An 11962-nucleotide genomic window follows, 5' to 3' on the forward strand; every position below is an offset into this window, starting at 1 on the left:
TAAGCCTGAGTTCCTTTTCGAGGGTGCTCAGGGAAGCCTTTCCCTAGAAAAGCAGAGGGAGGGGGCAGGAAGCACAGCTGCAAACCCTTGTAAACCACATGAGCTGCTTCAATATCCTCATTTTGTGCTTTTATTTAAAATGTCACATTTGGGTAACTAACATTGTACAAAATAGTTTGTGTGTGTATTTCAAAAAGAAAAAGACTGTCGCAACACACGGTATGCATGAGTCCGACTTAACTGGCCCCTGGCTACAGCATGCAGCTAGCTCTATCCCAAGACGGTTATTTACAGGCTACAGCCAAGAAGTGAACCCCCTTCTGTAAATAAAATGGATACACTGGTGAAGCCGCGGCAGGACTCTTTGGAGCGCGGCGGCTGCCCTTCTGGCCCAAACCAGACCCGACATTATAGGATGGGTTCGGCTTTGGGGGTGGGGCTGTTTCAGGCAGAGGCTGCGTGGGGGGCGCGAGCCAGGGAGGTCTCTCCCACTGGACTTCAAGTACCCGAGGGGGAAGAGGGGTGGTCAGGATCCCCGGCCCCTCACTCCGGAAGGTAGTAGAAGCAGATGGAGACGCAGATGTTACTGGGGAAGCAGATGTCAATGCACAGGTAGATGAGCCGCTGCTTGGCAGGGCCTGCAAGGAGAAGGAGGAGGTGGTTGGGATGGATGGATGCCTGCATTATGAGCCAGACAGAAAGAGAGAGCCCCGCATGCTGGGTCCTTGGCAATATCTGGTATGTGGCAACGAAAATCCTGTGTATGTTTGTTTTTAAAGCAGGTTGCTGGCCAGTGCATTTCAGGGGCTTCTGTTTCGGGGCACATCCTTTCCCCTCCCAGTTTGGCCTCAGGGGGTGGGGAGTGAGAACCCGCCTGTGGAATTCAGCAGTCAAATGAGGGCCAGTCAGACTAACCAGCTGATCGTGTCCAGGAAGGTTTTTCACCTTTCTACACTGCACGAAGCAGCTTGGGTAGCTGATGAAGGGAGCATCAACTCCTGAAAGCTCATACCCCCCCCCGCAAAGACTTATCATTTATTTACTTCAATGGAGACCCAAGGAAATTTACATCCTCCGCCTCCCCAGAATTTGACGAAGGGAGCTTTAAGTCTCAAAATCCTGCTGGTCTCTGAGGTGCTCCTGTACTCGCATTGAGCGCTTCTACTGGCAGAGCAACATGGCCACCGTACGAAACTGACTTGGGATTGTTTCATTACTATCCAAAATGAAACCACCGGGATGGAAGGTGCTGAAAACAGCAGAGCCGCACACACCAGCCTCCCACGCCACCCATGCCCAGGAGGGCTCCCCAGCCTCTCTTGCCCTCCTGCTAGCTGGCAGCCCCCAGGGCAAGGGGGAGGCAGAGAAATACAAGGCAAGAGAAATACAGAGGGCCCCAACACTCATGACCCAGGAAAAGCAGGCCCAGTTACAGAGGGGGACATTAAGGGGGGGGGTCCCCATCCGGCAGTTGCACGAGTGACTAGCCAAGGCCACACACCCGGGGCTGTTGCGTCCACAGCAGATATTCAGCACCTTGCTGGCTTGCCCTGCTAGGGCCCACTTTCCCGGTGCCTCCCTCTTGCTCCGAGAGGCCACAGACTTTGCCTAACCTACCCTCTTTCTTCTTGACCCAGTAGACGGGCATCTGTTCGCACAGAGAGTGGACGGCTTCACCTGCTTCCTCGGGCCGGACGGGTCTTCCCGACACAATCCCCAGGAACTCGCGGTAGTACCTTGTCTGGTCGTTGGGAAGCAGGAACTGATCCATCTTGTGAAAAGAAAGGGAACATGGCATGGTGACTGCGACCGCAAAGAAGGAGAGCGCCTGAGGCAAATGCTCCTGAGCACCTCCATGTTTCAAATCACAAGGAAAGCTTCTGAGCCAGAAGCAGCCACAGCAGGATTAGCACCACACTCTTTTACTGTGGCACACCTGCACAGCTCCCCTCGTTCAAAGTGAGCAGGAACCACGTGGGTCCCCGTGCTTCCTTCCACGGAGGCCACGGGCAGGGGAATTGTGACTTTCTAGGCAGGGGACACAACTACAGCCCAAGCCCCAGCCACTGTGCCTCCCGGTGGGACAGACAGAAAGACAAGCAGCGCCTTTGCAGGCTCTCTGCGTCTGGACTGCCCCCAGTTCCTGGCTTTGGGTCCACCTGGGAGATTCAAAGCGGTGCCCGGCCGATGCCGACAGTTCCTCCAGCTACGGCAACCGCCCCTGCCTCTCCCTACGGGCACGCAGAGCCGGAAGGCCATGCCCACGCTCCTAGCAAGCATTGCCTTAGCAAGGTTGTTGGACAGATCACATTCCTGATGCATTTTCAGTGTTGTGGGGGAGCCTCAGAAGAGCTGGCAAGGAGTGGCGGCTGCCAGATGGAATGGGGAGCCGTGAGCCAATGCCACAGAGCTTTGTTCTGATATTCACAGCAAACAGGGCCCTCTGTCTTCCCGAAACCCGACCTCCGCCCTCTCCCTTCACTGGAGCTATTAACATTTTGCCTGAAAGGCCGCAAGAGATCATTCCTCAAACTGATTTTGCTGAGGAATTGCTGACAAGAGCCCCTTTGTTTGTGCACTTTACCGGAATTGCCACAAGCGGGTAACACAATCCCACACAGTTAGCATGGTCGGATTTTCCCCTCCTGATACTAGCCAACCACGCCATTTCATTCTCCCCCATGCCTGTTGAGGCAGAAGCAGTCCAGGCAATCTTCACGTCCTACTAAGAAGGACTGTGAAATCTCGAAGAGCAACCACCAGAGCAGGCAGAACTTGGTCGGATGGGCAGACCAGTGACCCAGTGCTCTATAAAGCATCTTCGTATTCACCTCTTCAAGCCCTCAGCCCTCCCCAATTGCAAACTCCATTAGAAGAAAACAGTTTTATAAGCGGCTGGAGGAAATGCCTCCGAGCTACAACATTCCCTTCCTATGTTCTTCCTTTGTTTGTGGCCAGCCAAATGCCTCCAAAGCTCACCATAGGGTATAAAGTGTGCGGTTGTTCCCTCAAGGAACAGAGGTAGGCTGCCTCTGTACAGGTAAGCTCCATTTACCCAGCAGGACTGAAAGTGGAAGGGCTCACCCTCCACATTCACACAATCCTCTTTCAAAGCCCTCTGAACCAGAGGCCATCTGCGTCTGTGCCCAGCGGAACGGGCTTCTTTGCTTCCCAAATAGGAAAATCAAGGCCTGCTTCAATCTTTTCACGCGCCTGGTTTGGTCAGGCAGCTGGGGGTTCTACAGAGGCTGCTTACTTACCCGGTGCTGGGACAGGTCGAAAGTCGCCTGCACAGTCTCCCGGTCCTGCCCATCCATCACTCTCAGGTAACAGCTGTTTTGCTCAGCAGGCTTGTAGCAGACATAACCCTGTGCGGAGGAGACAAGGCAGGCAGAGGGCTGGAGCCAGCCAGTGTGATTCTGAGTATAGCACAAGTCACAAAAGCCTTTGCTGTACCTCCTAACCAGACGGGTTTTGAGTTGCCCCACACTGGCTAATTTCTTAACCGTAAGCCGCTGGTACCCAGGCCTGCTTGCAGGTCATGCTCCCCCTGGTCTGGAGGCCTGGCCTTCCCGTCTCCATTGTGCCTGATCTAGACAGACAGAGGGAAAGGCACCCGGTGCATGCTGCCAGGCTCTCTTGCTGCCCCCCCCCCTCCCGGGACGAGGCCAGAGTCTTCGCTCCATGTCGGCTTCCGAACCATGGCAACTGAGGCAAAATTAACCAGGAGGCTTCAACACCGACTCCCAGAGAAGGACTGTTAGAGATCACTTGTCACGCTTATTTTGTTCTTGCCTTTCCACGGTGCAGCCCCTGGCAAGAAGTGCTCTAGGGCAAAGGGCTTTATCAGAGCAGGCTTCTCTTGGGCTTCCCATCCCCCCCCCCCATTTATTTAAACCATTTCTATGCCTTCCCACCCAAATAGGGTGGTGAACATCACATATTGAAACACTTCAGCATTAAAAGTGTCTAAAATAAAGTTGTTTTGTGTGTGTGTGTGTGTAAAGTGCCTCAAGTCGCAGCCAACTTATGGCGACCCCTTTTTGGGGTTTTCATGGCAAGAGACTAACAGAGGTGGTTTGCCAGTGCCTTCCTCTGCACAGCAACCCTGGTATTCCTTGGTGGTCTCCCATCCAAATACTAACCAAGGCTGACCCTGCTTAGCTTCTGAGATCTGACGAGATCAGGCTAGCCTGGGCCATCCAGGTCAGGGCAAATAAAGTTTACATACAATAAAACCATGCAAATACACATAATACCTAAAACCAAGGAGCAGCCCAATAACGGGTACGCCAAACAGAACGAAGAAGAAATGTCACAGAAACGGAGGGCGGGGGTCTTCCGGCCAAAGCCACCCCAATGGAGTTCCTTTGTCCACCTGAGAAGCCTCAGTCTTTCCCCCCTCCGAAGCGTCTACACACGGCAAAGCCCCCCCCCATCCCAGGTCCGTGTGAGAGAGATTTTGCCCAAAAAAGCAGCCAGCGACTCGCACACTCACGTTCTTGCCGTCAAACAGGATTGCCGTTGTGCGGTTACTTGAGGAAGTCACATAATAAGTAACAGTGTTCCGGGACTTATCCACAAAGGCTGACTGGTTTGTCTGGGACCCTGGGCTGTTTGGGAAGTTTAATCGGACCACCTGAAAAAGAGGCTAATGGAAAAAGGAACAGAGATCACTAATAGGGAGACAGCGAGTGAGCCACGTGGCCTGGACAATCTCTCGCCGCACAACCAGAGTCTTGGCAATTTGTGAGAATTGATGTGCCGGAAGGGGGCAAAACACTGCCAGAAGGAAACAGACCCTGAAGAGCAGCCGCTGCCGGTCACAAGAGAGAACGCTAAAGGGAGAGAGGGGCCCATAGGTCTGACTCTGTTGCTGGTTTCATGGCCCCCACCCCCCTGAACGGGGATGGCAAGCAAGAGCTCCTGTTCCTTACCTTGGAAAAACTTTGGGTGAAGCTGAGAACTCCCGCCACAGTGATGCAGATAATCCCACAAATCAGAATCACAGAGAGAATTACCCAAAATGTCCTGGAAGGGCTTTTCGATTCTGGTGGGGTCCTCTTCGCCTACAAGACACGGAAAACAGAAGTAGGTGCACTCCCCTCTCCCAAGAAAAACAAAACTACTTTTCTGATGCAACTCATTGCACGTTATTAAGGTCTACGTACACAGTGTGCTTCAACTGTCTTGGCCCATAAGAATTCCACGGATCCCACAAACCTCTCTACAAAAGATGTGACCAAATTAAACGTGTGCAAAACCCTCAAGATCTCAAGAAGTGTGAAGATGGCCATTTCTAATAGCCTTCACACCATGTGGGGATGTAAAGATGGCTGATATTAAAATAACACAGCACAGCCCTGTACATTGTAAAATATTTAACAAGCGCCAAAGAACGCGTGCAGCAATGTTCATGTGCCACAGAAATTTCAGGTGGATGACAGAAAACAAGATGCTGTACCAAAGAGCCTGGAATTGGTTGACTTGGGCAGGGCCTTGGCCAATAGAAAAACCTTTCAGGCAATTTTCATCTTATCTTGTCTGGCTAAGCAAGTGCTGGAAGCTTTGTGGCTCTTACACAACGCAGGGTGAGAATGTGGCATTTTCTGTAGCATGGTGAAATTCCCTGAGTTACAGCAGCAGGCTTGCCCAAGCTAGCTAGGCTTTCCGCAGGAAGCGTCTCCCAAATCCATATCAGCATACCGGAGCAATGAACGGCCTGGATCTGAGGCATCATGTTTCTCCCCCTTTTATTTTCAAAAATGCTACATTGCCTCCCACATGGACATGCTCTGGTGACCTCGTTTACCCTGCCTCTGGCACCCAAAGTTTGGTGCCTGGAGTGAGAAACCCAGACTGCAGCGCTTCCGTCCTGTTAATTCACTTGGGACAAAATCCACTGGAAAGTTCTCCTGCAGGCTCTTCTGAGAATTATCCCACGTTTTTTGTTTGGTTTATGAGAAAGTAAAGATGGAATCAGGGAGGCTGATTCTCTGTTTATGATGTCAAGGCTCTCTCTCTCGGATAGTGCCAAGAAAAGGTTGCCGGGGGGGGGTCAGGGGGGGTCAGAGGACTCACCGAGGACGGGGTGGGGTGAGCAACCGCCTGTTCCTCCATTCTTCCACTCCGGATGCAGCCTCCTGCAGCTCCGTCCTCGGACAATGTCGAGGTTGTGCATGATCAGACAGTCCTCAGAATCCGGGGAGAAACTTGAGAATGTGCCCGTCGGGGCCAGGTAAACGGCCCACCCTGGCACTTCAGCTTGGAGAGGGACGTGTGGAGGTGAAACCTGAGCCTCCCTCGGTGGGAGGGGAAGCCAGGGGGGCTGCAGAGAGATGGTATCCTGGGTAGGGCGCTGCTTTGCCTGTCTTCCTTGGCGAGACAGCCAAGGCATTCATAGGCAACACAATCGGGGGCTTTGTGTCAGACTTCATGTGCTGGCAGTCACCCCAAGTCTGGCTGGGCCACTCTTCGGCTGAGGACGTGTAAACGTTTAGGGGAGAGGGGCAGCAGAGCTTGTACTGAGTGGAAACAGCCCACTCCCATGCGCCCCAAAGTGCAAGGCCCAAGGGCCCCTGCCATCCACACAGCCCATCTTTGGCTCCTCTCCAACACACAAGGACCACCACAACTCTCCCTCAGCAACACCAGGGCCAGCAGGAGAGGAACGGTGGTTTTCACCTCTTAGCTGTCTGGTTTCCAAAGGTGGAGCCCATTGAAACACACGTGCCATGAGCCTGAAGGGAGGGGAGGCAGGAGACGGAGAAGGGAGACTCCTCCCGCTTTGGTACAATGAGCGGCCAGCCCTGAGAGTCCTCTCATCAAAGAGTCGACGTTTTATTAGAAAATCCCCAAACGGAGCAAGAAATCAAACTATGTGCTCTACACAGCTGTGGAGGATGCAGGTTTAAAAGGTGTTTTAACAGGGATTTCAGCTGTTTACCGCCAAATTCAGTGGCTAGAAGGAACACAAGAAACTGGGGGGAGGGGGGACTAACCACAACTGGGAGGAAAATCCACCGTAAAGGCAGTTCAGGGAGGCCCCCCTCTCAATGCGTTTCGGATCCAGAGCATCAGAAGCTCCAGGATTGCCCTTGTTTTCAAGAAAAACCAATCCATTTTAATCCGCCATTTGAGTTTTCGCTCTTTTTACCTTTCAGGCAACTACTGGTCACTCCTGCGAGAGAGACGCAGCTAAGGAGGAATCCGTTCCTCATCGTACAACCAAGCAAGGCCCCGGGGGGATTACGGCCCACAGGAAGGAGAGCCACACGCCGGGACCAGTTCAAGAAACCGACCAGAGACACAGCCAAGCCAGGCTGGCTCACTTGTTCCCTGGCCCGAAGGCCTCAGGAATTTCCCCGAGGAGCTTGTCCCAAGATCTGGGGCGAGGCTAAGAGGACCGCTTGTCATCAGCCTGGCTCGTGCTTTTATGAAGCGCCGGCGGTCTTTCAGTCCCCGGCTATTTGCCCTGGCAAAAGATCACACCACCTCCCTGCCCTGCTGCTTGAGACCCACTGGAAACAAAGAATGAGGCCGCAAGAGGGAATGCTTTTATGCCGGCACCCTCCTCCGCAGGCTTCCAAATTCACACCAGCACATCTGTGCATGTCATGGCTCAAGGTTAATGCTGGGCAGATTTTGCTCTGCCAAAAAAAATCACTGTCTAAGAGCAAAATTAGAGATTTCGCTTTCTGATGTGTGATCAAATGCTGCAGTGAGAAAGCACAGCTTCTCTCAGAAAAGGACCTCAGGTTGGGGACCAAGCACAGTTGGAGCATCAGTCACAACTCCTTAAAAAAACACACACACAACCCTAATATATTATTTCGGCATCAGGGAATAGGGAAAACAGGATTCCTTTAAAAACCATTTTAATGGAATACCAGCAAAGGATTTAAAATTAAAAGATGACAAAACACCAAACGCAGTGAGACCTTATGTTTAATGCGACTCAAAGTCCCCCACCATTCATTTCCCACCAGAAGCCGCTGGGTCACCAACATGTTTTCACCAGCAGCCTCACCACAAGGTCAGAAACAGTTAAGAGAGATAAACGGGTTCTGCGTTCTGGCAAGTAGGTCTGAGCAGCAGCTGACAGGATTTAAACGACATTTATTATGTTCTCTACACATTCCTGAATCTCCAAAGAATTGCATAAGCACAAGTACCAGAAAAAAAGGATGCTGTGCCATTTTCAAGTCAGTTCGGAAGGAAATAAAGTGTAGAACAACATTTACTCTTAACAAAGAGCCTAAAGAGAAAATACTTTCTATTAGGAAACAGATTACTGGGGGAGGGGGGGGATCACTGCGCACCTTTAACACTTCCAAAGAGGTACTGTTAAAAGGAGTACAAACGTCGACACTAACTGTATCAATACAAATTACCTTCCACTGTGGACGACACTATTATTGCTACACAGAAGGGCGGCAAAGTCAGTGCACGTTTCAAGTGTCTGCGATACAAGAAGAGTCGTTGGCACACAAGGTCAACGATGTCTGGGCTACATTTGAAAGGCAGAACAAAGCGCCCTCTCTCTGCTGCCAGGAGAGGACTTGCTCCTTCTTAATCTACAGATCTTGTTTCTAGAGAAGTTACACACTTTGGCGGTTAGCGCCACAAGCAGAAAGCCACCTGGGCACCTGAAGAAGGACGATTCATCCTCCTTGCCGCAAAACTACAAAGCTGAATGGTTTCAGCCTCCCTCCCTCAGCCAGCCACTGGTGCTAAGGTGGAGCCGCAAAGGATTCTTTTCAGGTCCTCTCCCGAACCCACAAGGAAGATTTTAACGGGAAGCACCAAGCGAGTGGCTGGACTTGCTTCATCAAAACAGACTCCAAAATGGCCAGAGAGCAAAACTGCCCCTCTCTACACCAGAGAAATCCCACCAAAGGCCCAGCTGTTCCCAACACCTGCCTTGTGCCGGGTCGCTCTCTCTTGCACCCAGGACGGATGGCTTTCAGCCAGGTAAGCAAGACACATTTTGTTTTGATATTCAGCACAGCTGCAATTTTGGAGTCTCCCAAGTGTCACACTCTCCAGCCCCTTACCGAAAATGGCGTTTAGTCCTGTAGATTAAACAGGTGCTTCGGTGGTGTGTAACTTAAGAACTTGAGGAAGATCTCTAGAAATCAAGTACTTAACTCTCTCTCTCTCCTCTTCCCTCCTGGCTGATAAAACTGATGCTCAATGTATTAGAGTTAATCTTAAAAAAAACATCTGAAGTCCTTCCTAACTCTATATACATACATCTAATGTGGAGGAACACGTGACACAGACAAAATTATTAATGTTTTGCATACTAAGCAAGTGCAGTTGGGGGGGAGAGAAAGGAAGGATGACAAAACCACCAGACATACACACGTGTGTGGCTTCTTTCCCCCTGACATCACACCTGCCTGAAACTGGCCCTGAGTAAGCATCAAAACTAAGCTTAAAATCAAGTTCTAGAGCGAATGCCCTGAAACCGCTCAATTCCCTGAATTTCCAAACAGTCGGCTACAGTTTCCACAAGAAACCGTCCCGCAAGGTGCCCGATCCTCGTTGCGCAAAACTCTACCCTGACGCTTTAACGCGGCAGACGTCCTCTGACGCTTCTGCAGCGTCTGTGAGTGGACTGGCGCAACGTGCTTCCCTCTTTGTTCCAAAGTGCATCTTTAAAGGAATTTGTAAACAGAGCACTCGAATTGAAAGTTAGGTGCTAAAAGCATCTCAAATGTGCAAGCAGCAATAATGTACATTACAGTAGCCGAGGAGAGATTCTCACCCTCAAATTGCCAAGGGGGGTGGGGGTGGGAGAAGGGGAGGGGAAATCGCTTTTTAAAAGCTGGGGATAGTTTCCCTTTATCTAAGCTTTCAGAGCAGGAAGGAGGTCAGCGATGCTGTCAACGTAGTAGTCGGGGACCAGCTTCCTCCTCTCGGGGCAGCCGCTCTCCAAGTGGCCCTGGGCTTCCTCCAGGGTGCTGACCCCCGTGAGGGTGAGCAGAGTCGTCAGGCCGCAGGTGTTCCCCATGAGGATGTCTGTGTCCAGGCGGTCGCCCACCATGATGGTGCGGGCAGGGTCGATGTCGAACTCGCTGGCCACGCACTCAAACATGTACCGGCCAGGCTTGCCGATGATGAACGCCTCCCTCTCTGCCGCAGTCTCCACGGCTTTGACAAGGCAGCCGGTTCCTGAGGAGAGAAGGGGAAAGGCTCAGCCAGCGGAAGGCCCTGCTGATGTCGGCTGGATCCTGCAGCAAGGGACCTGCCTTAGACCTCACCCCGACGTCCCTCTGAAGCCTATCAGGAACAGAAGCCAGCTATGCCTCCCGCAGACAACGGGAAAGGCTGGTGAAACGCAAAGCGAGACCCAGGCTCTGCCATTCCCAGCACAAGCATCTTGCAGGTAAGGACAGCCACCGTCTGCCCACATACCTCCATCCAGCATGGCAGTCTTTTCTAGCCAGTGGCCACTGGCCATGTGGCGACTACCAGGCCTGCTCCCCAGGATGCACCTCTTCCGCCACACTTCCTGAGCCACCCTGACCTTATCTTACTGCAGAATTACAAAGGTGTTTCCTGCTGAACTCTCCTTCTCAGCCTGCTGTCATTCCCATGCTTAGAAGTGATCCTCACTCACCATAGGCCACCGGCTAGTTACAAACTGGTCTTCCCGGCTTTTGATCCTAATCATGATGCATCCCTATTCTCTTGAGTATCAGAGGAGCATGCCTATTATATTAGGTGCTCTGGAACACAGGCAGGATGGTGCTGCTGCAGTTGTCTTCCTAGAGGCACCTGGATGGCCACGGTGTGAACAGACTGCTGGACTTGATGGGCCTTGGCCTGATCCAGCAGGTCCTTTCTGTTTTCTGTGTCCCCATGACTGGATATCGTTGCCTTTGTGACAGAGGGGAAAGCCAGACCCAGCCAGAGGAGTGCCGCCGCCGCTGCCGCCCCCCCCCCCCGGCGCCGCTCTTGGTGGATGGCCAGGGCTGCCTGCATGGCCAGAGCAGACACCTGCCTTGTGCGGGGGGAGGGGGTTGGACTAGATGACCCCTGGCGGCGCCCTCCAACTCCCCCACCCCCCCACCCGTACCGGGCACGGCGCTGCCGCCCTCGAGGGGCAGGCGGTGGTCCCTGTTGGTGGCGAGCAGGAGGCAGCCGCCGCCGTCTTCGCCGCCGCCGCCGCGGAGCAGGTAGCGCAGGGCCAGGCAGAGCTTGCCGTAGCTGAAGTGCTCGTCGTAGCCCACGAGGACGGCGCGCACGTGGGGGTCGAGGGGGGCGCGCGCGCCGAAGTGGGCGGAGTCGGGCGGCGGGGCGGGGCCGGCGCCCAGGTGGGCCACGCCCGCCGCCTCCAGCTCGGCGCTCAGCGCGGCGCCGCCCAGCACGTAGGCCGCGCCCCCCGGCGGCAGGGCCCCGCGCAGGTAGCGCGCCGCGCAGTAGGCCGAGCCGAAGACCTGGCGCGGCGCGGCGGGCGGGAAGCCCAGGCGGCGCAGCTTCTCCGCGTAGGCCGCGCGCGTGCGCGAAGAGTTGTTGGTGACGTAGCACAGCCGCTTCCCGCCGCCCGGCGCCGCGGGGCCCTCCAGCAGCCGCAGCGCCTCCGCCGCCCCCGGCACCGCCGCCTCGCCCCGCCACAGCACGCCGTCGCAGTCGAACAGCACCGCCTCCGCCCCCGACAGCGCCGCCCGCGCCCCCGACGCGCCCAGCCGCTCGCAGCGCCCGCGGCCCGGACCCGGCCCAGCCCCCGACGCCGCCATCGACGCCCCGCTCCGCTCTGAGGGGAAGCCGCGCGCGCAGCGCCACAGGCGCCAACCGCCGCGCCGACGCCGCCCATTGGCCGGGAGACGCCCGCCTCGCCCTCATTGGGCGGCGCGAGGCGCCTGGGACCCGCCCGCCCCCCACCTTGAGCGCCCGCTGCACCTCCCGGTTGCTCCCCGGCCGCCCATTGGCCGAGATGGGTCGCCGCCGCTTT

The 11962-nt window shown here is 54.4% G+C and overlaps 2 protein-coding genes across 2 annotated transcripts; both read right to left on the minus strand.

Moving 5' to 3' along the window:
* Window positions 1-521: 521 nt before the first annotated feature.
* Window positions 522-6120, minus strand: BRICD5 (BRICHOS domain containing 5). The gene is made up of 6 exons (XM_056866355.1): window positions 6082-6120; window positions 4938-5069; window positions 4499-4651; window positions 3261-3368; window positions 1618-1771; window positions 522-638 (listed from the first exon to the last, which is right to left on the minus strand). Exons 1-6 carry the CDS (start codon window positions 6118-6120, stop codon window positions 544-546), a joined length of 681 nt encoding a protein of 226 aa, XP_056722333.1. The 3' UTR covers window positions 522-543.
* A 3733-nt stretch (window positions 6121-9853) lies between these two features.
* PGP (phosphoglycolate phosphatase) lies at window positions 9854-11747 on the minus strand. Its single transcript, XM_056866351.1, has 2 exons — window positions 11087-11747; window positions 9854-10179 (listed from the first exon to the last, which is right to left on the minus strand). Exons 1-2 carry the CDS (start codon window positions 11745-11747, stop codon window positions 9854-9856), a joined length of 987 nt encoding a protein of 328 aa, XP_056722329.1.
* Window positions 11748-11962: the final 215 nt, after the last annotated feature.

Source organism: Euleptes europaea, chromosome 21, assembly GCF_029931775.1.
Source record: "Euleptes europaea isolate rEulEur1 chromosome 21, rEulEur1.hap1, whole genome shotgun sequence".
NCBI classification, from domain to species: Eukaryota; Metazoa; Chordata; class Lepidosauria; order Squamata; family Sphaerodactylidae; genus Euleptes; species Euleptes europaea.